The sequence below is a fragment of the Lentinula edodes genome (genome assembly GCF_021015755.1).
Source record: "Lentinula edodes strain Le(Bin) 0899 ss11 chromosome Unknown C8R40scaffold_5, whole genome shotgun sequence".
In the NCBI taxonomy this organism is placed as follows: domain Eukaryota; kingdom Fungi; phylum Basidiomycota; class Agaricomycetes; order Agaricales; family Omphalotaceae; genus Lentinula; species Lentinula edodes.
In genome coordinates, this window is record NW_025764311.1 from 32,873 (window position 1) to 60,696 (window position 27,824).

The 27,824-nt window shown below is 45.0% G+C and overlaps 8 protein-coding genes across 8 annotated transcripts; 3 read left to right on the forward strand and 5 right to left on the reverse strand.

Annotated features, from left to right (window-relative positions):
* Nucleotides 1-4,046: 4,046 nt before the first annotated feature.
* C8R40DRAFT_1004332 (uncharacterized protein) lies at nt 4,047-4,329 on the reverse strand (the record flags this gene model as incomplete). The annotated part of the gene is made up of 2 exons (XM_046222790.1): nt 4,047-4,123; nt 4,233-4,329. Coding segments are annotated over 2 exons (174 nt in total), but the record flags the coding sequence as incomplete, so codon positions are not given.
* A 3,962-nt stretch (nt 4,330-8,291) lies between these two features.
* C8R40DRAFT_1166772 (uncharacterized protein) lies at nt 8,292-10,474 on the reverse strand (the record flags this gene model as incomplete). Its single annotated transcript, XM_046230904.1, has 7 exons — nt 8,292-8,609; nt 8,666-8,970; nt 9,028-9,187; nt 9,251-9,860; nt 9,909-9,981; nt 10,034-10,355; nt 10,406-10,474. The coding sequence occupies 7 exons, from the start codon at nt 10,472-10,474 to the stop codon at nt 8,292-8,294; spliced, it is 1,857 nt and encodes a 618-aa protein (XP_046089880.1).
* A 4,900-nt stretch (nt 10,475-15,374) lies between these two features.
* C8R40DRAFT_1086927 (uncharacterized protein) lies at nt 15,375-17,040 on the forward strand. The gene is made up of 7 exons (XM_046227361.1): nt 15,375-15,515; nt 15,579-15,829; nt 15,893-16,185; nt 16,233-16,331; nt 16,391-16,474; nt 16,538-16,667; nt 16,720-17,040. Exons 2-7 carry the CDS (start codon nt 15,580-15,582, stop codon nt 16,887-16,889), a joined length of 1,026 nt encoding a protein of 341 aa, XP_046089881.1. The 5' UTR covers nt 15,375-15,515; nt 15,579; the 3' UTR covers nt 16,890-17,040.
* A 265-nt stretch (nt 17,041-17,305) lies between these two features.
* C8R40DRAFT_675847 (uncharacterized protein) lies at nt 17,306-20,037 on the reverse strand. Its single transcript, XM_046235844.1, has 9 exons — nt 19,742-20,037; nt 19,681-19,693; nt 19,313-19,634; nt 19,201-19,264; nt 18,544-19,153; nt 18,321-18,480; nt 17,958-18,262; nt 17,604-17,905; nt 17,306-17,545 (listed from the first exon to the last, which is right to left on the reverse strand). Exons 1-9 carry the CDS (start codon nt 19,822-19,824, stop codon nt 17,434-17,436), a joined length of 1,971 nt encoding a protein of 656 aa, XP_046089882.1. The 5' UTR covers nt 19,825-20,037; the 3' UTR covers nt 17,306-17,433.
* A 2,170-nt stretch (nt 20,038-22,207) lies between these two features.
* C8R40DRAFT_1166775 (uncharacterized protein) lies at nt 22,208-23,240 on the reverse strand (the record flags this gene model as incomplete). Its single annotated transcript, XM_046230905.1, has 4 exons — nt 22,208-22,258; nt 22,327-22,482; nt 22,722-22,836; nt 22,897-23,240. 4 exons carry the CDS (start codon nt 23,238-23,240, stop codon nt 22,208-22,210), a joined length of 666 nt encoding a protein of 221 aa, XP_046089883.1.
* Nucleotides 23,241-23,393: 153 nt separating this feature from the next.
* On the forward strand, nt 23,394-23,783 carry C8R40DRAFT_1086949 (uncharacterized protein; the record flags this gene model as incomplete). Its single annotated transcript, XM_046227362.1, has 1 exon — nt 23,394-23,783. A coding segment is annotated over one exon (158 nt), but the record flags the coding sequence as incomplete, so codon positions are not given.
* A 132-nt stretch (nt 23,784-23,915) lies between these two features.
* On the reverse strand, nt 23,916-25,256 carry C8R40DRAFT_1037298 (tryptophan synthase beta subunit-like PLP-dependent enzyme; the record flags this gene model as incomplete). The annotated part of the gene is made up of 4 exons (XM_046223654.1): nt 23,916-24,111; nt 24,200-24,792; nt 24,855-25,042; nt 25,112-25,256. The coding sequence occupies 4 exons, from the start codon at nt 25,254-25,256 to the stop codon at nt 23,916-23,918; spliced, it is 1,122 nt and encodes a 373-aa protein (XP_046089885.1).
* A 192-nt stretch (nt 25,257-25,448) lies between these two features.
* C8R40DRAFT_1086952 (uncharacterized protein) lies at nt 25,449-26,974 on the forward strand. Its single transcript, XM_046227363.1, has 6 exons — nt 25,449-25,609; nt 25,659-25,731; nt 25,787-25,969; nt 26,033-26,301; nt 26,355-26,557; nt 26,631-26,974. The coding sequence occupies exons 3-6, from the start codon at nt 25,826-25,828 to the stop codon at nt 26,882-26,884; spliced, it is 870 nt and encodes a 289-aa protein (XP_046089886.1). The 5' UTR covers nt 25,449-25,609; nt 25,659-25,731; nt 25,787-25,825; the 3' UTR covers nt 26,885-26,974.
* The last annotated feature ends 850 nt before the right edge of the window (nt 26,975-27,824 follow it).

The window sequence follows — 27,824 nt, forward strand, 5'->3', positions numbered from 1 at the left end:
GAATATTTCCCCTGGTTGGAATAGGATGGTGTGTATACTGTACTGTGTCACATGTGTCCTTGCTTTCATTGCTCTGGTATTACACCATCCATCTGGTAGTATTTCGATAGAAATAGGAGGAGGAAATAAACGGTGTACATATATGCCGTGTATGTGTCCTCGCTTTCACTGCTTTGGTCTTATATATATGTCTACTCCTTTGGTTAAACTATTCTGTGATAGATATCTAGAGATAGGAAATACACGGCGCAATTCCGATGTCTTGAGACTATACCTTGCATTATCAAGGCCGGTAATTCTTCTACACCTATTTGCGTGAGTCCTCCGAGTGAGCTAACTTGACACGTCCTGAGTTGTGGTTCCTGTCCTGCCTAGTACATGCCTTGAGTCAATAGGCAATTGCCTATTGGAAGTGCTGATTCATATGCCAGTGACCAGTCATACAATGCCAATAGCATGCCCTACTGTTCCAATCTCTAACTATCGACTTTGGCAGGACAGTACAGTCCGGAAACAAGGGCAAGGCTATGGAACTCTATTCGATATGAATTTCCGCGAAAAGAGATCAAATTTAAACAGTTGAAAATGTCGAAGACAGGTTACCTTGCTGCGTTTGGCGGTCTATCCACCATCGACGTTTATGAGCTAGGCTAGGCTAGGCTATTGATAACAGCGGACGTCACGGTCGACCGATTTTTGACTATGCCCTTAGTTAGGATGACTATACTCTGAGGAATCTAGGCAGAGCCTGAACAGCTTTCCGGCCTCCTCAAGGACCAATCATTTCCTTGATTGTATCTCGACCAACTGCAAAAGGGGGCGCACGGAAGCTTGGCCGACCTGCCCTAAAGTGGCAAGTTTTCGCAGGCTTTTTTTCCTCTACTCGGGTGAATGTTGTTCATTGTTTCCTTTCATGCGATCGCTCTCTTGCTCTTTTCGTTTCAAACATGTAGAATAACCAAGGACGCTGTCAAAGGACATTGACTAGAAGCCTTTTCCCCTTGCGTACATGGTTTATGTTTCGCATTCAACGCGGTCAACGTGCAGTCAACGTCCTCAGCAGTTTTGCCTTATCTGGTATTCTCGTCCGTGCCATGGGGGGAAGACTTTTTGGGTGCCATGGTGAGCGGGTCATAACCTAACTTTAATTCATCGCGCCTTCCTTCGTTTCTCTATTCCTATACGTTTTTCCATTTCCTATCCTTACCTTCGAGGAGTTTCCGTCGCGTGGTCTTTTGTTGGGTTTTTGTCTTCCGATGATGTTTACACGAAAACAATATTTGCTACTTCAGAGGGCCTATCTACCCTATGAGAACAATTTTTCCACCAAGATCTCTGAGCTTCCGATTATCTTTGTTTCTTTCGTTGCGCCTTGACTTTGTGTTGACTCGACTTCTTTTCACGGCCAGGTCCTCATGAAACCAAATCAAAGCAGTTGTCTGGGTGCAGATATTAGTGTTATTCGCGGTTGCAGTCTTGGGTCTGAAGACCTCACACGTAAGCCTACACTTACCTCTATTGTTATCTCTTTCTCTTCCTACGAATTTCTACTGCCCCTCGTTCCGCAGCAACAGGGACAAACTACTCGTCCTGCCCCAACACCTTCCTTCCACATGATGATTTTATAAACAATTGTTCCTACAGAAAGTCGTCTTCCATAGATGTTGCTTTTTGACGAAAATATATAAGGGATTCAAGCTGATCCTTTTGTTCTTTGTTTCGACGGTCTCGATTCGACGTTGATGATCCTCATGCTGATTACTTGTTTCAGGGATATCTCGTTGAATGATTGGTGTAAGTCTTGGCGACGATAGTTTGCAACGTTGAACTGGATGCATTGTATTTCAACCAAGTCAACGACTACGATGTGCTCATCTTGAACTCTCTGTAGCATGAATCATTAGACGAGTTACATTGGCTGCAGCTGTCCTGCAGTAAGATGGTACAACGAGATATAATCGCGCTCGCGTGTCAAGTCAGTACATAGTCGTTTCAGAAGTCCAATATCACGGAACTCATACTCTTAAGCCCTTGTATCCTGTCGTGTTGATCTATGACTGTTGATATAGTCATAGTGTCACCATACATCTCAAATATCATATCATTGTTAACGACGATGAAACCTTTTTACTGCAAGACAACCATTGGTTAGCCAGCTCGGTATGGATGGCAAATGCATCGCAGCCTCTCATAACTCTGATTGCGTTATATGGTTGTGTAATGTTTCTTTCTTCCACTCCCTCTGGTCATATTTCCTTTAAGATACTCCCCGGACTGTGCGGTGTTCAGATCTTGGACCAAGCCGTCTAATATACCTTCCTTCCTTCCTTCCTTTCCGCCACCGCAAAGTCCACAACTTTCTGTTAGTCGACCAGAGACCGGCAACACACCACCGTCCCATTTCCAGGTCAACACTGATGGTAAATCTTCTCACGACGTTCTATACACTTGTTCAAGAGCTTGCTTCGAGAGAGCTGTTTACTGAGCCGGCGAGCTTTATGCAGGACGCAGAACTGGAAAAGATCACTGGAACAAGTGAATAAAAGTATCGAGGCTTGACGGCAGAAATGGGAGTTTCATACTATTGCCGTGAGTCGGGCTTTCGCCTCTTTTCTTCAATGCCTTCTTCCCTACCTTAGCCTACCTTTCATCCTTCTTTGTTGATTGGTAATCTGAATCACTACATGACGCGGACCATTGCCAATCCTACTCTACCCCTGCTGTAATGGTACCATCGTTTTTAATGGCGCAACATTGTTTTTCATTTTGTTCCTTTGTTCACTGGCTCGTATCCGGCTTTGATCCCCCGTAATATCCCTCCCTATATACAGCTCTCCTCTAACTTATCCGGCCTTAAAGCAACTTACGACACCCTCCTCCAGGCTGTATCGTTCACTTCGGTACAAAGCAATGGCCCGAAGGGCGAGGATTGGAAGAAAGTCTCGAATAAGATCTAGATACAGAGTAAGTACGTACTAGGGCTTAGAAGACGGTATACATTGACAATTTTACGACCTTGTAGGCATCGAATGGTGTGCTGTATCGTCGATGGAACGAGCAGTGTCGGCTATTTGTATCGAATGGGATATGCGAAATGGGTTAATGGTGCTATTGTATAAGCTCTTGGCTGAGAAAATTGCATCATCATCTGGAACTGAAATATCTGTCCCTTGTTCACATCTTGTCTGTATGTAGAAGACTATATCCGGTTCTCCTTCTCTCCGTCTTCTCTAGATCTTGTCCTCCATGTTTATATCACTCTCTTCACCGGCTTGAGGCTGTTATTCTTGGACGCAGTTGTGGATGGCCAATAACAGACTGGTCCTCATGTTAGATGCTATTCAAACCCTGTGCAACTTTCTCAAATGGTTGGTTTGGGGTGTCCTTCTCGGAGGAGCTGGAACAAATCCGGTATGAAGAGTGTTTCTTGTTAGATTTTTCACTGACCTACACGAAGTATGTACATTTGTTGCTTGCAATAACTATGACATTGACTACGAAAGGGCAGATAGGATAGGTCAAAATGTAGAATGTCGGGGAATGGAAGGTAGAGTACACTAACTTGAATTGTTAATATAGCGATGGCCTAGTGGTACAGATGTTACAAGATGAAAAAAACGACTTCTGATCGGTGGTGTGAAAAGTTGATGAGTTCAAATGCGACTGTATGCAATGAGACGAGCGGGATTTTGAAGACGTTGAAGGAAACGCAGGGGGCAGAACGGTGAGTGTTCAGACGATGTGTGCCGGCGCGGCTTTCAATGCAACAGGGATATACGAGAAAATTCGGGAGAGGTAGGAATGTAACGCGGCGATGGCGAGATATTCTATGGTAGCAATGAACCGTGAACAAGAAAAGAACCAACCGAGACAAAAAATACGACCAATGACCAATGACAAAAAGAAAAGATAGATTCCATGAGGTGAGGGTCTGTAGACCGAATGTGCGAGAGACTGTTGAACAACTTCCGATGAGGTGTTTGTGTCCGGATAAGCCAAGCAGTTTGATGAAAGACCAATCATAATTCGTAGAGTGAAGTTTAAAGGTGAACGCGAGCGTGTTGTCCGAGATTGTCTCTCCTGCTAAACGACTTATTGCATCCGGGGTGGAGGCATTTATGTGCTAGAAGGACAAGGAAAAAATCCGATCAGAATGTTGTGAGATGCGATGAACAGCAGACGAGCACGAAAGCAGCAAGACCACAAAAACCGCAGAAAGAAATGGCACTCACGTTTCTCCCACGAATGCAGACTCCTGACATGTCTCTTCAAGTGTTCTCCTCTAACGAAGCACTTTCCACACTCCGGAGCAGTACACACATATCGCCGGTCCCCGGTCGCTTTTTTTATCCCTCCACTGACTACTCTAACATCTGTGTTGTTTGCGTAACGACCACGAGCAGGAGGTCGGCCTTGCTTTGGCGCGCTTGTTTCTCCGACGCTACTAGCCTGAGGGTACGAAGGCCATGACCCTTCGTACTTAGCATATTGAGAGTGACTTCCTCCTTCGTATTGACTTGTACTATCATCTCTGCCTGTTGAGTTGGAAGGATCCGGAAGCGTATACAGGTTCGGAGAGTTCAGATTGAAGCTCGGTTCTGCGGAAGGAGCACCACTGGTATGAACGTTTGTCATGGCTCCTCCGTCAACTGGGACCTTCCTTCCTCTCGATTTTTTTGCCACGCTGGAGGTAGGGCCAGGGTTACTATGACCACTACCTCCGCCATGAGTGAAGTCAAATTGAGAGTGTCCCTTGGCAGCGGCAATATCAGTGGGAGAAAGAGACGACAGTTCCTCAAGCTGACGCAAGGAAAATGTGGCTCTCGTACTGTTCCGGTTCAGAGAGTTTCCGCTTGCGCTAGACTCATACGAACTGTCTGACATGCGCTTGCGTCGATCTTGGAACGGTGGAGACGTAGAACGGGAAGGAACATAGGAGTCGCTATCTCCATCGCCTCCAATCTCCTCATCAATTTCGACATTTTCGATGCCAACTTGGCGAGCACCAGTGCGAGATTGGATCTTCGATTTAACTCGGAGGAGAAAGTCCTTGCGGGGCCTGCCGCGAGGACGCTTGACAGCAGGAGCCTCGACTTCGAGAGAATCGTGCGCACGAGTGCGCTTATTTCCGCGACGAGAAGTACCCTGGAAGTCTTCCTGGGACCCAAGACCGAAATTAGCCGACGAAAATCGGTTACTTTCTAATGCATGAGGCGAGGGATATCTATGCATAGAGGAGGCATCACCACCGAGACTAGCGACGTCGGACATGTTGACATACTGCTCTCGAGGCGGGTCAATGTGAGTTAATGGTCTTTCAGGATATGCTGAAAAAGCTTGTTCTGGAAGAAAAGTGCTCATATGCAATGCAGGACTACCAGTAGCAGGCGAGTGTACGACGGACATAAAAGGCGTGTTCAAGCCAGAGCTGGAATGCGGGTACGGAAGATGCGAGGTATACTGTACCGGACTGGGTTTCGGCGAGTTGAGTTCGTCAGGCAGTCCAGTTCCTGGAGCAGGATGGCTCCAAGAAAGCGGATTACCCGGAGCCGGAATACCGATAGACGAATGCTGTGAAGACGCATAGATTTCGGAATGAGAAGTAGGTGAAATTGTTCCTTCAGACGAGGGTGAAGCCGCCAATGGCTGGACGGCCGACAAGTCGAGATGATAACCAATCGGGCTGAGCACAGGATGACTGTAAGTGTAATGAGTTTCTGGATATTGAGCTGACTGCAAGGTATGGTTCTTGTTGTCGTTCATCGAGTGTCCAAAGCTAGATGAACGTCCTGCGACATTAGTGCCTTCGAGTAGCAAGCTGTTCGAGCTAGAAATTAGCTCTTCTGGATTACCGGAAAGCGAAATCCATCTAGATAGTGATTCGCCAGACCAAGAAGACGAGATATCTGGTATCGTCTCATTTCTACTTGGCGGCTTTTCCAACGCCATCATCATCGTACACACCTAAAACACTAGAAGACGAGGAGGTTGGATCGTCGGAGGCTCAACTTGAACGACGATGGCGAGTAGAAGGTAAGACTCGGGTGACGATGAGGGAGCAAGAAAGAGAGCGAGAAAGAATTCGGACGTCTAAGGGCAAAGAAGTATTCGATTTGGAAGCTTCTTTTGTTTGGCATCATCTCCCACAATTAGCAAATTTTGCTTCCGTTAATTATCTACAAGCCTAACGGAACGAACGTTTACATGTCTACATCGATGTCCTCGTCATTTCGGAATTACTAAAGCTTGACTCTTCCCAGATTTCTCCTCAAGTATTCCGCGAAAGGTCAAAGCGAGTTATTGCGAGCCTCATGTGGGGTACCTAATTATAGCGCCACATTGTACGGCATTGACGCAAAGTACAAATATCTGCGAAGAACATTTTCAAGCGTGGTAGGAAGATAACTGAAGACGCCCGAGACTATGAGTTCTAATTGATGAATATCTGGAGGAGAAGAGCAATAATCTGAAAAGGTGACTCGAAAAAATTCCAGGGAAGCGGGATTCGCGTTCATAATGCCAAAGTGGTATCTAGACTTAGCTACCGGGAAAACATCTACATCAAGGTTCCAAGAAAAAGTAATTGTCGAAGACGTTGAGAACACTTTCATTGATCATTTTGTAGAAGTTGAATTTTGGACTAGGAATGAGACGACTAGTTGCAAGACATGTAAGTAAGTGTCACTGGCTGACAGTATCACACAAGAGGAGGAAGGGAGAACAAAGGAAATAATGCTGCTGCGAAGTTCCGTACCGCTATGCACACCTTGAGGGTGCTCATCGCAAGGGCTGACAATCATTGTCGTCGGCTAATAACAGAAACAGGGAAAAATATCCCGTCTGCAATAACATAGCCATCTAGATTCTAATGTTTGCATGTAGTACCTACTGACTAGTGAGAAATCGTTGAAGCGGGCCACAGGTCGGTATTGGGAATAATCGATACCTCGGTTTTGTTCTCATGGTTGACAGATGGACGACCTGGGGGAATGTGATTGAAGGCACTAGGAGCAAAGTTATTGTTATTGTTACGATCTTCAAAACTATTGCTCAGGGTGAGTGAACAAACTTGTTTCTGCCTTTTGTATCATCTCTTTTGCTCAATTATCATTTGCCTAGGATGAAATCTCAGTCAAAAAAGCCAAACCTCGATCCACGATTTTACATTGAAACGTGGCGCTTTCTTATCTAGACTTATCTTCGCAATATGTCCTTGGTCCAGCTCCCAGCCTCTCCCAGCTCTCATACATAGTATCCATTTGCAGGGTCGATTGAAGGAGATTTTTGAATATCGAATGATGGCAATCATCGCTTCAGTTATATGATACATCAACTTATATACAGAAAGGTGTCAGGGTTATAGAGCTGGATATCTGGACAATGGTCAAACGATGTAAGTCTCAAGTCGTTTGAATCGATTCCCATCATGATACCACCATTTATCCTTTGTAGAAATTGACGACGTCGGGCCAGATTGCTTTGTCACTGAAATAGACAAACCGGTTATGAATATACCTTGCTATGAATATGAATCATTGAAGCCAATGTTTGATCCCGCGTCGACGGCCAGGATGAATTCTATTTCCTCAATGACGTTCGTGCTGGGACCAGTCAAAATTGAAATGTTGTTGAATTCTCAATAATATCCCACGACTTGTACCTATGGCTCAATCTCTCGAATTATCGCGTCGCGTAGAAAGCTGCTGGGTGAAACCTACAGACTGTCCAGAGAACTCTCCGGAGTTCAATGTTTTAAGACAATGTACGAGAAAATGTTGTTGTAAGATGTCTTTTTGACAGTACCATTCTTCTTCTGCGAGTATCGCGACAACGAGATGATGGCAAGTCTCTTTGCAAGTGGTCTTCAACTGATTTCGTGATCAAGCAAGATTCCAAGTTCTCCAACGCTGAAGTTGACGACGGGACAAATAATACCGATCCAAATTAAGTAAACTGGGCTTTGCAGATAAATCACCGTGTTAAATTGACAACAGTTGATCCGTAACACTAACAGGGTTAGATCATAAGACAAGGAAAACGACGGATACAAGAAGATGCATGAAGAAACATTTATCAAAGTATTGGGTAGGATTAAAATTCAACGCCTAATCGGAAGTCAAATCGGAATAATAGTCATATGTAGATAGTTGAAGCAAAGGTGGACTGGGCACAACGAACGAAGATCATAGTAGCTGACGAATGACCGAGGGGTGCCGGACCTTACTACAAGGCCAGGAACGATACCGTCTTTGTCAAGTTTGAGATGAGGACTCTTTCCTAAAAACTCACGCTCACCTATCATTGAATAGGGGCGAAGACAAAAAAGACTTATCCATTAGTGCACTGTTAGCAGAGAAGAACGTGAGGGCCGAGAGGCCCCGCTGAAGGGAAGCTAAGAGGGAGTCTTCACTGTCCAAGTGCAAGTCCCCTTTGTCTTTACTTTCTGATCCAACATGCAAGTGATCCTGACGGTACGAACATGGTAAGATCGACGCTGGCTCTGAAGATTGATACGGAAGATATGGCCATGATACTTGTGCTTCGGTTTGCATAGAACGCAGACGGACAATTTCTTGAACGAGGGTCTGACAAGCCAGTGTCCACAGCGTCTATGAAGGAAATATAGGTATAGACTTTCGTAACGGTACGCTGAAAGAGCACACACCCCCATTATAGGATTCACACATCCAAATTCAACTACATCAAGCCCTCCCCCATGAATCATAGCCTGTGCACTCTTTACACAGTACTGGCGGCAATCCGCATCCGAATTTATAAAAATCTCATTCAAGCGTATGATCGACCCGTGTATGAGGGAGTGGGCAAGATGGAGTTCTCGGAGGGCTGAGGGATTTTGACTTTGATAGTCGAATTCTTCCAGCGGAGACAATTGGGATTGTAGGGAAGATATCAATTGTCGAACAGATTGGAAGGCCGCGAAGAGAGTTTGCACATCGGACGTAGGCATGTCTGAGTGGTCATGGTGTAAATAAATATGAGTTGGAAGTCGGCGTAAAAACAACGTACTTGAATCATACTGTCCGGCGACGAACGACGCTTGATGTAGAAGTAAAGATGCCTTCGTGATCACATTCGTCGCACTTGCAAGCTGATGCTCGTCAACACTATGTTGAATATGATTGAGGAATTCACGGATTGTCATTGAACTACGAGGCGGAAGGATATTCTACTCATATAGAATGAGATTACTTTGAACGCAGATGAAAAGGCGGTTTGGATTGAAACATACCTTTTTATACATATCCATATCTAAGGGCCATGGAGTATCAATCTGGCATCCAGGAGCATCAAAAATCCCACACACAGACCTAGGAGGATCTACTGTAACGGCGATATCTCGATAGAGCGTGAATACGGCCCAGAATGCATTAATCCGTTCACCTTCCTCAATTGCATCTTGTGGGGGAAGGAGGTAGATGTTGGAGCTTGACTGCTGCTCTTTGTGCGATGACCTGAGGGTGTTGAGCCCACACCCTAGAGCAAGAGATGCGGCACTAGAGGCATGACGTTTGGCTTCGAGGATATTACCATTACGGAAAAAATAGTAGCCAAGCAAGGCCTCAGCTTGAATGGTATGCATGAATCGATTTGGATGTGGGTTAGAGGTACTGAGATCCGAGGCTGTATCTCGAAGGGCGCGCATGAGCAAGGTATGCTCAAGATCTTCACGTTGTGTTTGTGGGGATAGATGGATACCCCATAGATACACGGTGCTCAATAGGCCTGGACATGGCCTAGACTGATGTCCGAAATCTAACGGCAGGAGAGCAGAATCTGAGAAACGCGAATGGTCGAGGAAGAAGCCGAAGGATACTGCATCCGCAAAAAACCATTCAAGGCTACCGGACTATTAGTACTATCAATGGAATGAAAGACCATCAACGTACAGACTTCTGGTTCCAGGTAGAGCAATTCTTGATCCCGCCGTTAAGGGTCTACCCGATGGTTCAGATAATCCACCTGACCAATATTATAAATTAAATGACCTTGCATATATGGAAAAAGAACATACCAGGATGTGAACTAAGTAGGGGAGACGTCCCGAAAACTGAGGATGACGGAGAACTATTTGAGGAATACGACGATAACAATCGGTCGACATCTCCTCGCATAGTTCCGCTGTTGTGATCTTGACCTTGCTGGTATGGGTCATAAAGCTCCATAGATGGCGTCTCTTCGGGATGTTCATATTCTCGGAGGCGAGCCTCTAAACGCGAGACTGTTTCTTCGAGAACCCGAGCTCTTGACCGTCCCGGAGCGTTAGCATATTCACAAGGATCTTCCTTTGGATTTTGCTGGCATGGTCCACACATTGGTTGAACACCATCGCATTTCTGGTGGAAGTTTGTGAAGGTAGAGCCTAACTAGCAAAGTAGAAGCGTACAATCTTAAAGAACCTAGAATGAGGCGTTAGGATGAGTGAAATTTTGGCTAGAAGATTACGCGCCGACATGTTAAGCAAGCCTTCCCTCTCTTCAGGGGCCTCAATGTGCTATTAGAAGTCATCAAGTAGGAGTACGATGGAGGTATTAGTCGTGTTGTAATAAAGGTTGACCACACGGCGAAGAGAGGTCGCAAGTTGAGGTTGCATATTCACTGGTCGTCTTAAATAAGTTTCGTTTTCTGACCGTAACTTGGCCGTTTGAGTTAGAGCAGTGGATGATGAGTACTACCATTCGTTTGGTGATCTTTGGTCGGTACTTGCATGCGGCAAGTTGCGGCGGCTTGGAAGCCGAACCCGGAAATTTATGAGCGTTTTCCAAAAACTATCAAATTCGCTAACAGAGGCTGTAAGCCGGTGCTGTCCACTGGATCCCCGCGATTACCTTCCTCAGAGCTCCTCGGAGTCGCCGCACTGTCGGTTCATTCAACTTGTTGCTTGCTAAAATGCCTACTTTTTCTAAGAGTTCGGTTCAAAGTTTCAGACACCCGTAGATTGTGCCAAATAGATTACAGCACTTAATCCGTCACTCGATCTCTAGAGGAAAAACGAATTACAAACAAACAAACTATTGCTAACTAGTGTACCCCTTTGGTGCCCTAAACCAAGTGCTTCTCTCCAGGGTGGATGCCCAACATTAATCAAGATATAATCCAACTACCTCTCCCTCATTATTTCAGAGTTTAGATGAGTCCGAAATCAAGCCCGAGGATGGCAGATCAGTTGTGGTAATTTTGCCTTTCTCCTTCTGTAGTGCTTTGTGTATGTAACTCTTTATTTTCGCCTCCTATTCATATCTTTTTGTTTGTCCAATACATTTTGCCCCGAAAAAGGAAACTGTCTAAAGTCATTTGAGCGCAACAAGAGTCTGGGCCCAAGAACGTATTCATTCGAGCCCATGTGAGTGATTGTGACATATTTTCCCACCAAAACACTATTTGTGTGTCTTATGACCTCACTTTGGAAGAACTGAAAAGTAGGACAGTATCATTAAAATCACTCTATATACAGTAGATGAGCATATGTAATCATGTTGGAAAAATGAGGTGGTACAAGTACACAGATTGGTGCAAGAATATTCACAACCGACAAAAACTGCGAGAAGGTTTTGAGACGAAATTGACGAAGAAGAAGGTTCGGCGAAGACAAAGGATCGTCAGGAACGCGTTTGCGAATACGCTCTTATCTGAGCTTGGATCGTGTCACGCGTGCTCACCGGAGTGGTATCCTATGCCCTTCACCCCACCTTACTGCCTTCGAACCCTTTCCTATTACCTCCAACGGAGCTCATACGCGTCCGAAGGGGGTGCGTTATGAAGTGTCGGAACCTTCACAGTCTCCCAGAGTCATTCTGTAGTAGCGGCACACGAAAGATAAGTGGGATGGTATGTTGGCTCCAATATTGTAGTTCTAGTCTTAGAGTCTTCTTCCTCGTCTTTAGGATACATCGATACCACATCTGTATAACATATCATACTTACCGCATAATCTAGGTCGAAGCAAAGTCAGAGGAACCGTTCTTCTGGCGTACGAACCAATTTCTCATTAATCGGAATTGCAAGAATCAAGGTACAATGTACAATTTAAGACCTGGTTACAGTTTGAGATTGGTATATAATCAGCTTTAGTGCCGGAGTCTAGACCCAGCAGCCGCTATACACTTAGGATATGGACTTCATCTGGCCAGGGCCAACAACAATTCGAGATTCGGGGAACTCGCAGACTACATAGGTGCATAGAGTATTTGCACAGGTCTTTCAAAGTTCCAGGCTTCCGCGCCACTTCATGCTTCAAGCTTGAAGTTCCGGAAGTCCTGAACTGCACTTTTCCGATCGACACTTACTGTCATGGTCTTGACCATAATTCTATGAGTTTTGTTGTATTTACACTTCATAGCGCCACACATTCCGCGTACTGCCTTCGCACAATCCATTTTATTGACAATTCAAGTTGTATTCATATCCTACCTGTTTTTGATCCTTTGAATAATACAGAGCACACCTCGTTGTAAGTAAGGCATAGCTGCACTACAAATAGCTTCACCAACTGTTCAAGTGCAAGAGTCTAAGCTTAAGTCTCACCTCTGTGATGTAGACGAAATGTGCCAGACGAGCAGAAATGTTCGTTACAGCCAAGATTTATGTGTTATACAGATACACCATTCTCTTATCCGTTGTTGATCTCCAGGTAACATAATCAATCAGTATCTATCATTCCATCTGTGACAAACCGTTCGATGCCTACAATGTAATGCAGTCTAAATTTTCGAAGACGGTCTGAGTATATACGCACTTGCATCGTACTCAACAGCTTGGTCCTGCCTTCGACTGTAACTGTCTTTAATCGTCGTCGTCGTCTGCCGCATTAGTTTGTGTTGAGGTGAATGATACCGATTTGCCTTTGAGGACAGTGTCGTACGTCATTGAAGGAGCAGGAAAAGTCAGAGGAGAGGTCGGGGTGGGGGGAACATTAGTATGGGGATGTTCGGCGGGGATGTGAGCCACGGAATGAAGTGGACGAGGCCACACATAGTCTCACATAGTCAGCACCACAATGAGAGCCATTTTGATAGGAACGTAGATGAATAGAAAGACGAAGAAAAGTGGCCAAAGCCCGACTCACGGCAATAATATGAGCCTTGATCCATCTCTGCACATTCTCCCTCGACAGCTTATAGAATTCCTCTTCCCACACAGAGCTTTTCGAATCAGCGAAGGGCTGACACAAAGTGAGCTCGTGAGCATAAGAATAAAATATCGAAGCCGAGGATCCAGCCAGGATCTGGCAGTCAGTAAATCCGCGAGTCAAAGCATTTTTTGACCTGGAGATACAATGGTGTGTCCTCGATTTCAAATTCAGCTGAACTGAGAGGTAATCTGAGGTGAATCTGCAAAAGCCGGGTAGAAAAATGGTCCAAAGAAAGGATAATAGTGAAAGAAAGGAAACTGCCACATGTTGTACTAGTTAGTTGGTCAATGAGGTCACTGCCACTGTCATTGTCGAAGGCTGTCACGGTCGAAGGAGATTTGTTCAGCACGGGAACAAATATTGCACAGCCATGGTCCCATACTTGGGTAATATGACTCGCTTTGCCCTCGTTCAGGCCCAAATCGTCGCTGACACAGGAAACAACTTACAGTAAGTCACTGGTATTACGATAACCTTGCATTGAATTAACGCAAGAGCGTAGGAACTTGGCTTATTAAGAAGCTCGATGACGTTTTGTTTCTGCAAGTCTACAGTAATTCCGTGAACTTACTGTATATTGTGTCCTGTGTCACAAATGAATCGAGTATATCTCGCGAGTTCTTTATTGTAGAAGTTATCGTCACTTACACTTAATGCGCATATAGAATATTCATTGGATTTTCCCTCTCCAGAGCGTGATTCTCACATATCTATCATTCCAGCGAGACCTTTACCTTCGTGCACTGGATTGGATATGAAATTTGAATGCGTCCAGGCGCGCGATGTGGCTATAAGGGATAAGAATTAGTCTTATGATAAGGAACTTCTTTGAAGGCAGAGATATTCAAGACAAACGTACCGTATAGCTTCAATCGTCTGCTTGTCTGGAATGCCATATGTTCCTGTATGATACCTTTCATCCAGGATAACATCGTCCTACTCAATCTTATCCACACCAAGCTCCATTTCCTCCGCTGTGGCCTTCGCGACCCTCAACACCTGAGACCCTCTCTCTACAGGTGTAGCGCTGGCAGCGAATACCAGCGAGCCTTCTCCTACCCAGCCTTTCTCCATCCTCTGGATACGTTTTCGCAAGTAATAACCCTGTAATCATCCCTGCAAATTTCGACCGTGTCAAAGAAACAATTCCTTCTCCTATCCATACACCTCGAATGCCTGTCGGGCGAATCCTAGTCCTCCTATCCTCCTAGGGGATGATAAGATTGTAATAAGGCTTGCCTCCTTCGGACAGAACTTGCGCTGTGAAAGAGGCTTCGGTGGGTTTGTGCTCGATGCTATCTTGAGTCATGATCTAAGTTTAAATCACTGCTTATGATTGTCCAGAGTTAGATGTTGTGGTCTGAACTTACTGGATATCGTCCCTTTCGTTAGGTTGATTTGCTCCTTCCTGGGACCTTGAACATTACATCTGTGGATTCTAGTCGTATATCGAGTTGGGAATACCCGACAGACCGACAATATCTATTCTTCAGTTCTGTGAGTGTTCTTACAAGCAATCCGAGTCCACCCATTGGTTGCAAATTAGCGTTTTCTAGATCTGACGAATACCCACTAATGCCTTTCCTCCATCTTCTTTTGCTCAGACTACAAGCCTGGCAACATCACGGCGTATCTGCCAAGCTCTTCATGCGTGACAAGCTACCAACCGATGTACGAGACATTCTGAAGCTAATTCAGTTTGCTGAGCAGAAGTATGTGCGTTCTGATATCACGGGAATCACTGCCAATATAGCACGCAAAGTGGTTGTGGTTGGATCTGATCAGCCTATTTCGGACTAGTGTTGGTGGTCGTCCAGTCTCCCCCTAGTGCACTGCAAAGATGTTACCCAAATCCAAACGAAACAGTCCAGCTTATCGAAGTGAGAAGGGCCCTATTCGCCAGAATTATTCATTGAAACTGCAAAAGCAAGGGTAAGGAAGTTCGCTCAGATATATCCATGGTCAGAAAAGCAGTGGAAAACTACAGGATTCGAGATAAACAGCGGTGTGGCTTCTCGATACCACACACTATCGCGCAACCGTGAACAGGATGTTTATTTAGAAAACGGGAAAAGTAGACTGAAAAGCGAAATGTTGGTTGTGTGTTGAACGTTGACGTTGAACATTGAGCGTCGCCGAAGGTAGACGCGAGAACAAGCGCTTAACTCCGGCGTCTACGAATTTCTCATTGCTGAATCCATAAATGGATAACAATACACATTCACAGCGCCAACGTCGGCTATGGAGTTATTGTTATTGTTACGATCCTCCTTCGCACTTGGCCATTGTTGGCCACCGATGGTCCACCATGTCATCTCCGTTTAGGCCCTCTTCATTTATATGTTAAAAACCCACTGCTCAGGTTGTGTGTGAACGACTTCTTTCTGCCTTTTCTATCATCTCTCTTGCTCAATCATCATTTGTCTAGGATGAAATCTCAGTCAAAAAAGACAGACATTAATCCACGATCTTACACAGAACCATGGCGCTTTCTTATTCAGACTTATCTTCGCAATGCGCTTTGTCCAGTTCCCAGCTCTCGTGGTGTTCATCTGCGGGATCGATTAAAGGAGGGGTTTTTGGTATCACATAACGGCGATCGTCGCTTTGATTGTATGCAGAAAGGTGTCAAAGTTTTAGAGCTGGATATCTGGGACTTTAGGACAATGGTCAGACGATGTAAGTCGCAAGTGATTTGAATCAATTCCCATACCACTATTGAGATTGCTTTATCCTTTATAGACATCGACGACGCCCCAGATTGCTTTATCACTGAGTCAGACAAACCGGACATGAATATCCCTTGTTATGGCGTCAACAGCTTGAATATGGGTCAAGTCAATTTTTTGTCTCGCGTCGACGGCCAGGATGAATTCCTTCTCCTCATCATGACGTTCGTGCTGGGACCAGTCACCCATTGTTGTCGGATTCTCAATAATATCCCGCGATATGTACCTATGGCTCAATCTCTCGAATTCATTGCGTCGCGTGGACCGGATCAGAAAGCTGCAGTTGAGTGGGACGTGCTGAGAATCGTAAGTTTCCCCACTCCGGTGTCGACGCTCTCATCTTATGGACATAGCCTGCCACTACGTATGGCGAGGGATCTCTTTCGATCATTTGTGTTCCACCGTGGAAACTTGACTTGAAGGATTTGCGTGCCTTTACAATGCCCGAAAACGTGAGCTTGGTAGCTTGAAGTTCCCTTTCACGTCATAATCAATCATCTTCCTTTGGCAGATTCCTCAGAATGTGGCTCGTCATCCTCGTTTCCAGGAAATTTCAGAGGCTGCGAGAAATACGGCCCACGATTTATGGCAGGTGGTATGTTTTTCATGTATTCCTTCCTTCTTCAACTCAGCAGGACTCACTTCATCCATTTTCCAGGTCCTTGAATCGTGTGCCCCCGCTGGTCCTTGTTTTGTTGTCACTAACTATGCCTTTTGGTGTTTTGGACGGTTTGAGGCAGCAAAACCGAGAAACAGCAAAGGTAAAGAAAGAGAAGGCAATGACGAAGGTAAGGAAAACCTAAGACTCACTCAAATTCGTTTACTAATCATCCTTCCTAGGTTGGGCAACGGCCACGGTCAGTCCACCTATTGAGCTGGAGATGAGTATACCCAACAGTGTCAGGCTTCCGATGAAGACTGAACCTATGGGCTTGGGTTGCACGGTTACAGAGTGTTTGACATTTTGGATTCAAATGACAAGGGGTGCTGCGTCTTGGATGCAAACGTAACGATATTCTACTGCGATGCGCGGCTTTTTTTTGGCGAAATGAGCCTCGATGACTGATGAAGCTCAAAGTCTCAGAGATAGGACTGTAGTAGATGTACACTGAAGGAGCAAGTCATATAGATATCAAAAATATAGAATTCCAGAGGAGCGATTCGAGATTAATCTACACCGAACTCCACCCTCAATGCACGATCCAAACTATGAGGGGATGTAGCTGCAATTGCAAGGGAGATCTGCTTGTTCAACTGCTTCTTCAGTCGTACCCTTTCCTCAATACGACGAGTCCCTAAAGCTGTTTCTCCAACTCATTTTATGATCAAGTTCAATCAAGATAAGGTCTGCGATGTGATTTTTCGAAAACTTGAAGAACAGGCAGACTCACACTTGAAATCAAGCTGAGTTTGGCAGATAGGGTCACTCAGTTGTAACAGGGTCATGAATGTAGAGAAAGTCTACAGATATAGGTAGAACCAAGGAGAAACATCCATTTTATGATTGAGAAATCGAAGGTAAATTTGGAAGCAAAATTGGAGGGATGGGCACAGTCAATACAGGGGGTAAATTTGCGTTGCCAACATCTTGGACTGGGTACAACCAGAAAGATATAAATCCGTGCGTGGGTTTCTAACTACACCACAACGCCGGGAATGATATCGTCTTTAGCAAGTACGAGATGAGATCTATCTTAAATATAACTAAGAAAACTTACGCTCACCTATCATTGGACAGGGGTGAAGACCAAAAAGACTTATCCATTAGAGGGCTGTTAGTAGAGAAGAACGTGAGGGCCGATAGGCCCCGCTGAAGGGAAGCTAAGAGGGGATCTTCACTGTCCAAGTGCAAGGAGTCTCCTTTGTCGTGTAAGTTCTCCTGACGGTATGAAAGTGATGAGATCGATGCTGGCTCCGAAGACTGAGACAAAAAATATGGCCACGATCCATGTATTTCTCCGGTTCGTAAAAAACGCAGACGGATAATTTCTTGAACGAGCGTCTGACAAGCTAGGGTCCAGAGCGGCTACGAAACAAATATCAGGATTCAGGTTACAGTGCGCGAAAAGAGCACATACACCCATTATAGGATTCACACATCCAAATTCAGCTACATCAAATCCTCCCCCATGAATCATAGCCTGTGCACTCTTTACGCAGTACTGGCGGCAATCTGCATTCGAATCTGAAAATATCTCATTCAAGCGTATGATCGACCCATGTATGAGAGAGTGGGCAAGATGAATTTCTCGGAGGGCTGAAAGGTTTTGATTTTGATGGTCGAGTTTTTCTAACGGAGACAATTGAGACTGTAGGGAAGAGATCAACTGTTGAACAGATTTGAATGTCGCAAAGAGAGTTTGGGTTTCGGACGTGGGCATGTCTGCAGTGGTCGTGCTGTAAGTAGATAGAAGATAGAAGTGGGCTTGAAAATAACGTACTTGGATCATACTGCTCAGCGACGAATGAAGCTTGATGTAGAAGTAAAGATGCCTTCGTGATCATACTCGTCGCACTTGCAGGTTGATGCTCGTTAACACTCTGTTGAATATGATTGAGGAATTCATGTATTGTCATTGAACTACGAGGCGGCAGGATATTCTTAGAAATTCACACAAAATGAGCTTTGAACGCATATGGAAAGGCGGTAGGATTCAAACATACCTTTTTATACATATCCATATCTAAGGGCCATGGAGTATCAATCTGGCATCCAGGAGCATCAAAAATCCCACACACAGACCTAGGAGAATCCACTGTGACGGCGACATCTTGATAGAGGGTAAATACGGCCCAGAATGCGTTTATCCGTTCGCCTTCCTCAATTGCATCTTGTGAGGGGGGAAGGTTGATGTTCGGGCTCCATTGCTGCTGTTCGTGCGAGGACCTAAGGGTGTTAAGCCCACACCCTAGAGCAAGAGATGCGGCACTAGAGGCGTGACGTTTGGCTTCAAGGATATTACCATTACGGAAAAAATAGTAGCCAAGCAAGGTCTCAGCTTGAATGGTATGCATGAATCGATTTGGATGTGGGTTAGAGGTACTGAGATCTGAGGCTGTATCTCGAAGGGCGCGCATGAGCAAGGTATGCTCAAGATCTTCACGTTGTGTTTGTGGGGATAGATGGATACCCCATAGATACACGGTGCTCAATAGGCCCGGACATGGCCTGGATTGATGCCCAAAATGTAATGGCAACAGCGCAGAATCCGAGAAACGCGAATGGTCGAGGAAGAAGCCAAAAGACATTGCATTCGCAAAAAACCATTCGAGGCTGGCGGAATATTAGAGCGATCAAGGGAATGAAAATCTATAACGTACAGACTTCTGGTTCCAGGTAGAGTAATTCTTGGCTCTGCCGTATCCGATAATCCAGATGATCCACCTGACCAAGATTATCAGTTGAAAGAATTCGTATGGCAACATACCATACCAGTATGTGTACTACGTAAAGGAGATATCCTAAAAAATGAGGATGGAGAACTATGTGTGGAATACGACGATAATGGGTCGTCAATATTTACTCGCACGATCGCGTCGCTGCCGAGGCCTTGACCAGACTGGTATGGATCATGAAGCACCATAGATGGGGTCTCTTCAGGATGTTCGTATTCTCGAAGGCGGGCCTCCAGACGCGAGACCGTTTGCTCGAGTGCCCGAACCCTTGACCTTCCCGGACCGTCAGCATATTCACAAGGATCGTCTTTCGGAGTCCGTTGACAGGGGCCACATATTGGTCGAGCCCCATCACATTTCTGATGAGAGTTTGTTTAGGCAAAGTGCAACTAGATAAGAACATACAATCTTAAAGAATCTATGATGACAGGTTAAGATGGGTGGGATTTGATTGGAACAGACGCGCCTGCATGTTAAGCATGCCTTTCCTCTCTTCAATGGCCTTGACGAGCCAGCACCGTATGAAATTTGAGAGCTATAAGAAGTCATAAAGATGCGGGTGGGGTTTTAGAAGTACAGCAGCGATGAAGACAATTAGTCCAAAGACCATGAAGAAGACCAAGAGAAAGAGCCTGAGAGGTCGTATGCTCAGGTTGCATATTCATTGTTCCTCTTAAGTATGTTTGAAGTTTGACCGTGACTTTCCTTTGAAGCCGATCTTGAGTTTACGAAAACAGTGGAGGATAGATATTATACTGTAGATTATAGAGAGAACAGTCTTTTGCTTGCGGCAAGAGAAGAGACTCGCGTGGTGCGGCAAGCTACGGCCGGATATCTTAATCGTCCACAAGCCGGTCGCAAGGCCCACAGTACTGCAGCTTGCTTCCGTTCATTCTGCGTTCAAGATTCGAAAGCTCCCTCAATAATCCCCTGCCTCAAAGGCCCTTGGATTCACCTTGCTGTCGGTTCATTCAACCTGTTACCTACTATACTGCATACTTCTTGCAATATCATAAAACCTCAAGCATCACAATACGGTTGATACCTATTAACAAATTGTGCCAAATGGATGAACATAGATGAACATTGAGTCAATCTCTCAACAAAAAACCTCTAGCTACAAGCAAATCAAACATGCTTCTATTGACTACAAATAGAATTATACTTTGACGTCTCCAATATCCTAATTCGCCTTGTGCCACAAATACGAATCCTTCATCCGACCTTCCTTACTCATATGCTGTGCACCGCGTCTACACCAGCTCCAACACCTTCATTGGAGAGCGTACGCGTCCGAAGAGGGCACGTTTTGAAGTTTCGGAACCTTTTCAGTCTTTAAAAGTCATCTTGGCTGGCGGTCCATGAGCGGAACCGTTGACTCGGATGCTGTATGTTTCTACAGTCCTAGAGTCTTATTCCTCCTGTATGGGATATATCGATACCACTTTCGTATATTGAATTGCACTTACTAGATGACCTAGGTCGAAATGCAGTCGTAGGAAAGGTTCTTCTGACGTTACAACCAAGTTTTCACTGGAGTCTCTACAAGAATCACGGTACATGTGCACGAAGTTCTGTTCACTGATCGGACGCTCATTTCTATCAGATCAATTTTAGCATGTCCGGATTCTAGATTCAACAATCGCTATTCACTACGCACACGAGGTTTCTCCGACAAGTGCAACAACGATTCGAGGGCTCGAAAGAACTGGTGGAATATGTCCGGATTCTAGATCCAGCAGTCGCTATCCACTAAGCACTCGAGGTTTATCCGACAGGCGCAACAATTTGAGGCTCGAATGAACTGGTGGATTAGAAAGAGTTTCTTCCATCTGCTTATATTTGACTCCAAATCTCACACTTCAAGTTCAGCACGGTTGAATTAACAGGCCAAGGACACCGGGATTGATAATATATAAGAATAATGACTTGCTTAGATTGCAGCTACTACTTGAGCCACTTGTATACTGTACAAAGTATTTCTGGAATATTCTACATATTTCAATAAGTGTCCGTGGAGCACTCCTTGAGGTTGCTCCTAGAATATCTCAGAATGTCAGAGAACATATGAGGATATTCTCAACAAGTTTGTCTACATACAACTATATCATTATCAACGTGATGTGGTTCATGATGAGGTATCTATGTACTTTTACAACCATAGACCTTTTGAGTGTAATTCAACGTAGGTATTTTTCTACTAATTCACAGTTCATTGCATTGAACCACATTGTTCGGGCACTCACTTCGTATTCCTTCCGACGTCTTTAAATTTACTCTATTTCCCGTCCACACGCTCAGTCCGAACTCATGCATTAACCTTTCATCCACCAGCAACCAAAAGGTGTATTCTTAACTTGTACATAACATCTGCCCTACTACTGTTCGCATAACACCTGTACTACCATTGTAGGCTATCCGAGTCGTTATGTTAAAGGTTCAAGTTAGTGCACTCTATCTTCACGTACTTCAATATTTGTACTTGATTCAGTATATACACTGACTATATGTACCATTCGTGCGTGTATTTGAGTATCTAGGACGCGCTACCTTAGCCTAGGTCAGTGGAAAATCTAACAAGAAACACCTTACCAGTTACATGAGAAAGTATGAAAAGCATCTGGCATTGACGTCCTGCACACGGTGATAGGATATGATCCAAATTCGTCCTTACAATTGCGCTGAATATTTACAAGGTCGATCAAAAGAAAATTTATGCGTTTTGCATCATTCACAGCGTACTGACCACATCTAAGACCGAGACCTTCTCGGTATTGACGACAACAAGAAGAGTAAGAGAAGGTTCAAGCTGAGAGCGGGTCTCAAGATAGATAGATATTTCGGATAATCATTATCTCAGCCAAGATTTTTGATACATTGATACACCATTCACCGTCGTCTTTTTTCACTCCGCATATCCTGATTGATACGATTATTCGACATCGATCGTTCCATCAATGATATACAGTACACCGTTCGATGCCTACAATGTTCATGTCGTTAGATTGTGAACTTATAACTATTGTTCGAAAACGTAGTGTAGATACGCACTTGCTTCATACTCAGAATCTTGATACCATCTTCAATTGTAACCGTCTTCCAATCCTCGTCGTCGCCATTGCTTTGTGTTGATGTGAATGACACGAATTTACCTTGAAGGACAGTTTCGTACGTCACTGTAGGGGCAGGGAAGGTCAAAGGAGAGGACTAAATGAGGAGGGAACATTAGTACGGGGTAGTTAAAGCGGAATATGAGCCAAGGAACGAAAATACAAAGTGATATGAGATATGATTGAGTACGAGAGTGATAGGACCAGGTATGTAGGCTGCCATAATGAAAATACCAATATGATAGTAGTGCAGTAGAATTGAGACGGAGTGGAAGAATGAATGAAAGCTACCGGTGGGAGTAAAAGACTACGGAAAGTGACGAAAGCCCGACTCACGGCAATGATATGAGCCTCGACCCATCTCTGCACATTCTCCTTCGACAGCTTATGGAATTCCTCATCCGATATCGTAATGCCTTCGTTTTCATTCTTTGGTGGAGGTCCTTGATGTCTATCGCCAAACGTAAATTGGAATCGGAATTCAGACAGCCATGATGGGAGTCCGACTCACGGCTTCCTCGCAAGCGCCATAACCGCCTTATTTGTAGGTACAAGCAGCGTTAATCCACCGTTTGCAAGAGTCAATTTCTGATCTCCGTCCCACACAGAGCTTTTCGAATCAGCAAAGAGCTGACTCAAAGCAAGCTCACGAGCATAAGAGTAGAATATCGAAGCCGAGGATTCAATAGTGAGTAAATCCGCTAGTGAAGGCATATTGTTGACCTGAAGATACGACGATGTGTCTCCGATTTCAAATTCTGGTGAGTTGAGAGGAGTCTGTGGTAAATCTGCTGAGGCCGAGAAGGAGAACGGTATCAGAGAAAGGATGAGAGTGAAGGAAAGAAAGTGCCGCATGTTGTAAGTTGGTCGATGAGGTCACTGTCACTGTCACTGTCTATCGTCGAAGGAGAATTCTTTGTTGGGCACGCGCTTCGGGAACAAATATTGCACAGCCGTAGTCCCGTGTTGCCGGTTTGCCGACACCTGTGGAGTCTTCGAACGAGCACATGATGCAGTACGCCTCTACTGCATCGTGTCAGATCGTGTCGACTCGTCTCCTCTCGTCTCGAAGCATCCCCTCCGCTTCAACATCTCTTTCTTTCCCTTCCCTCCCACCCTGCTCAGCCACCCAGATCATCAACACTCACAAAGACAAACTTTCTTAAGAAAAAACCCTCAAGACCTCTGATTCAGTCCAAACTGAGTGAGCAGTGGTAGCAGGATGGGCCCTCCTACCCATCGCAGCTAACCGCATCGACCGGACCTCACTGCAGCTGGGACCCTCTTCCCCAACCTTCCCCAACCTTAGTGCACACAATACCTGTATAAACGTACATACATATATATCCCTGCTAGATAGTTACGCCTATAATATTATTGAATATACATGCATCTGGCTTAGTCCAAAGATTGGGTAATATAACTCGGGTTGCCCTCGTTCAGGGCTCACAAATCGATCAAATTCTCATTCTGGATTTTAAGAGCAGGAGGCGTTGTCACTTACACGATCTTCTATTACGCGAAACTACACTATATAGCCCTCTCCTCCATATCCCAGTACGCATTCAACGCTAGCTGGCCCCCAAGATGCGCATATAGAATATTCGTGGAATTTTCCCCATCCAGTGCGCGAATCTCTCCTTTTTTCACCATATCTATCATGCCAGCGAGACTTTTACCTTCGTACACCAGATCGGTGATGAATGCGTCCATGCGCGCACCGTAGCTGCAAAAATAAGAATCAGTCTTATGATAAGGGACTTCTTCGAAGGCGGAGATAGCCTGAGACTCGGAGAGATTCAAGAAAAACGCACCGTATAGCCTCGATCGTCTGCTTGTCTGGAATGCCATATGTTCCTGCATGATACCTTTCATCCAGGATAACATCGTCCTCCTCAATCTCATCCGCACCGAGCCCAATTTTCTCCGCTGTGGCTTTCGCGATCCTCAACACCTGAGACCTTGTCTCTGCAGGCGTAGCACTGGCGTCAATACCAATAACTTTCCTCCTACCCAGCCTTTCTCCATCCTCCGGATGCGTTTTCGCAAGCAATTTGAACCCTGCGATCATCCCTGCAAATGTCGACCCCGTAACAGCACACACAAGAACCGTGTCGAAGAAGACACCCAATTCCTTCTCCTGTGCGTACACTTCGAATGCCCATCGGGCAAATCCTAATCCTCCTAGGGGATGATCGGAAGCTCCGGCAGGAATATAATAAGGCTTGCCTCCTTCGGACAGAACTTGCGCTGTGAGAGAGGCTGCTGTGGGTTTGTGCTCGATGCCGAATTTCGAGTCATGATCCAGGTTTGAATCGGCACCCATCAGTCTCGAGAGTTGAATGTTTCCGACTTTGGAGTAGACGGATGATTCATAGTCGACCCAGTGTTCCTGAACAAGTTTAGCCTTAGGGCACATAAAGAATGTTAGGGTGAAATTTGAGGACGAAAGTAGAAACGAGGATATACCTTCAATCCATATTTGGCTGCTACCGCGGCTACCTGCCTAGTATGATTACTCTGCACACCTCCAATGCTAACGAGCGTATCAGCTCCCTGTTCTAATGCTTCCGCAAGGAGGTATTCCAATTTTCGCGTCTTGTTACCTCCGAAAGCTAATCCAGAGTTACAATCGTCGCGTTTGGCGTAGATGTTCACTGGATGGACACGGTAAGTGGATTCCATAAAGAATGAGAGAACCACAAGACGAAGCTTGCCATTAATACCTTTGTACCCGATAATCGCATTCGAGAGGTCATCCGAAATCCGATCCAAGCGATGTATGGGCGAGAAGCCAAAAAGCAAAGATTCTCGAGGGATTACGGAAAATGGGGCTGGAAGATTTAGAGCATCGATGGTACGAGAAGACATTTGAAGCATTTCAAATCCAAGCCCGCAGTCTTATTGATCGATAATGTGGGAATTTTAATAATGGCGTGCTCTGTGTGAGTGAATAATCTACAGAAATTCATTGGGAAGAACGTTTGGACTGAACAAAAGTTCGTGAAACGATTCGTGCAAAAGCTTGAAGTCTGGAAAAGAACGAACGTGATGACCCCGGAGTCAGCCGAAGCTCTTTCGACGACGCCTGAATTTCTTTTCCAACCCATAAACACGAATACTCGATTGTATTCTAATAGTTCTATATCTCGAGGGCATTAATTATATACGACACTCGAGCTATGTACCATGCAACCGCGTTCATGAATCACGATTTTCGATTAGTGAGTTGGGAAAACTTCGTAACTTGAATAACTTTTAACTTAACTCAAGGTTCTGTATCCGAAGAAGCTCGGAAGAAGATCTGTTACATTATTGAACAAAGTTCCAACCATGCCAAAGTAAAGTAAAGTTCCAGAACCAATTTAATAGCACCGAAAACCATCTGATAGAGAACTTAGACCCCTCAAGCACTCTGGACCACTGCCATCAGTATCCCAATGCCTATGAGATACCCAGTAACGAGCAGCGAGCTACACACTGCGACTCAAGCGACAATCGAAGGCTTGAAATCATTGCGCCTCGATTGTTGTCTTGTAGGTAGCGTTGCATGTTGCGCGTACGGAATGTCCAGGGTGCCCAACGTGAGTTTTTCATTATGTAGTATGACCATTGTCCTCCTCTCGTACTAAGTCCCGACGTAACAGGACATCGATATGGTCGTTTTGACATCTCGATATACTCAAGAAGAGCTCAAGAATCTCCTGGTCCAATACAATTCTACATTTTACCTCATTGCATCCAAAGATCCACTGGCGACATATCGAGTGCTGTGGTTCAGACTTGCTGGATATCGTCGCTCTTGTAAAGTTGATTTGCTCCTCCCTGGAACCATGAACATTCCATCTGTGGATCCTAGTCGTATCTATCGAGTTGGGAATACCCGCCAGACGGACAATATCTATTTTTCAGTTCTGTGAGTGTTCTTACAAGCAATTCATCTACTGGTTGCGAATTAGCCTTTTCTAGGTCCGCCAAATACCCATTGATGCCTTTCCTCCCTCTTCTTTTGCTCAAATTACAAGCCTGGCAAGATCACGGTGAATCTGCCAAGCTCTTCATGCGTGACAAGCAACCAACCGATGTACAAGACATTCTGGAGCTGCTTCGGCTCGCTGAGCAGAACTATGCGCTTTCTGATACCACGGGAATCACTGCCACTGTTGGTTCTGGTCAGCCCATTTCGAGATAGTATTCGTTGTCGTCCAGGACTGACTCATGATCCTCCCTCATCGCAATGCAAAGATACCACCCAAATCCAAATAAAACAATCCAGCTTATTGAAGCGAGAAGAACCCTATTTGCCAAAATCATTCATCGAAACTGCAAAAACAAGGGTGAGGAAGTTCGCTCAAATGTATCCACGGTCAGAGAAGCAGTGGATAATGATAGGATTCGAGATAAACAGCGGTGTGGCTTTTCGTGCTACAACTAGATCGACACAAAGTAGTGTGCGAAGGCTTGAAAATATGATGAGCTCGATGGCATTGAATTTCTAGAACGACTACTTCCATAGGTATATACTAACTCATATTATGTGTAGCTCGCAATACTGCAGGTCATCAATTATATGTAGACGTCGACAATTCATCCCACAGGCCCCTGACTATCAGCTGCAAGTTGGTACACTTAGATTGACTATACCACGACGGTTGATACGTGAGCGTATTATCGGATCGATACCAGTAGGGAGCTGTCAGAGCATATCATGCATATGCATATGTTCCAGTGTCGGAACACAGCAGGATGCTTCTAACGACCCTCACTGCATCAACCTCAGCTAGTTCAACTATGAGCCTCGTTCAGCGGCAAGAAATCCCTGAAAGTAACACCACAATCAGCGTGAAGTTCAACACGAGGAATTGGTAAAAAACATATTAAACAAAACCTCTTATGAGTTCTCATCAAGAAGAACATCTTTGTAGACGATCTTCAATTGTTTATAAGAAATTTCATGGGTGTCTTAAGGCGAAGGAAGATTTGTATGAGGATTGAAATTTGTTAGAATAAAGGAAAAGGGTAAAAGTTTGATAATTTTGTAGAGGAACGAGGACATGGAGTCGGATGTATGCTGTTCAATCTGCACAAAAAATATGTGAGTCGGAGAAAGTCATACTAGTCAGACATTATAATATGAGTAGTCTTAACTCCCCAGTCTTGCTTCCTTTGTAAATTGGCTCTCCAAGAAGTTTCAAAATGACTGCTTCAAGCTTAGGATAAGCTTATCCCCACCTGGGTGCAGGGGGCTACCTTGCCCATATTCTAATGTTGCCTGAAGGGAGGATCATAGAAGTCACCGCCGCCGACTTTCAAAGCTGCTTTAAAGATTGCTGCTGTTGGATGAAGTAGATCTCGGAGATAAGGAAGATCAGGACAGCCGGGCACAGAAGGTACGGACCTGGCAAGTACAAGAACTTAGTTGAAGGATGCTGAAGACTG

Excerpts from the sequence above, each read along its gene's own strand:
- C8R40DRAFT_675847 (XM_046235844.1), bottom strand. The coding sequence starts at position 19,824 with ATGACTTCTTATAGCTCTCAAATTTCATACGGTGCTGGCTCGTCAAGG. Across the intron at positions 18,481-18,543 it reads ATATGGATATGTATAAAAAG|AATATCCTGCCGCCTCGTAG; the intron begins GTATGTTTGAAT and ends TGAATTTCTAAG. Across the intron at positions 17,906-17,957 it reads GTGTGAATCCTATAATGGGT|CCGCTCTGGACCCTAGCTTG; the intron begins GTATGTGCTCTT and ends TTTGTTTCGTAG.
- C8R40DRAFT_1086927 (XM_046227361.1), top strand. The coding sequence starts at position 15,580 with ATGAAATCTCAGTCAAAAAAGACAGACATTAATCCACGATCTTACACA. Across the intron at positions 16,475-16,537 it reads CCCACGATTTATGGCAGGTG|GTCCTTGAATCGTGTGCCCC; the intron begins GTATGTTTTTCA and ends TCCATTTTCCAG. Across the intron at positions 16,668-16,719 it reads AAGAGAAGGCAATGACGAAG|GTTGGGCAACGGCCACGGTC; the intron begins GTAAGGAAAACC and ends CATCCTTCCTAG.
- C8R40DRAFT_1086952 (XM_046227363.1), top strand. The coding sequence starts at position 25,826 with ATGCCTATGAGATACCCAGTAACGAGCAGCGAGCTACACACTGCGACT. Across the intron at positions 26,302-26,354 it reads AATATCTATTTTTCAGTTCT|GTCCGCCAAATACCCATTGA; the intron begins GTGAGTGTTCTT and ends AGCCTTTTCTAG. Across the intron at positions 26,558-26,630 it reads CACTGCCACTGTTGGTTCTG|ATACCACCCAAATCCAAATA; the intron begins GTCAGCCCATTT and ends CGCAATGCAAAG.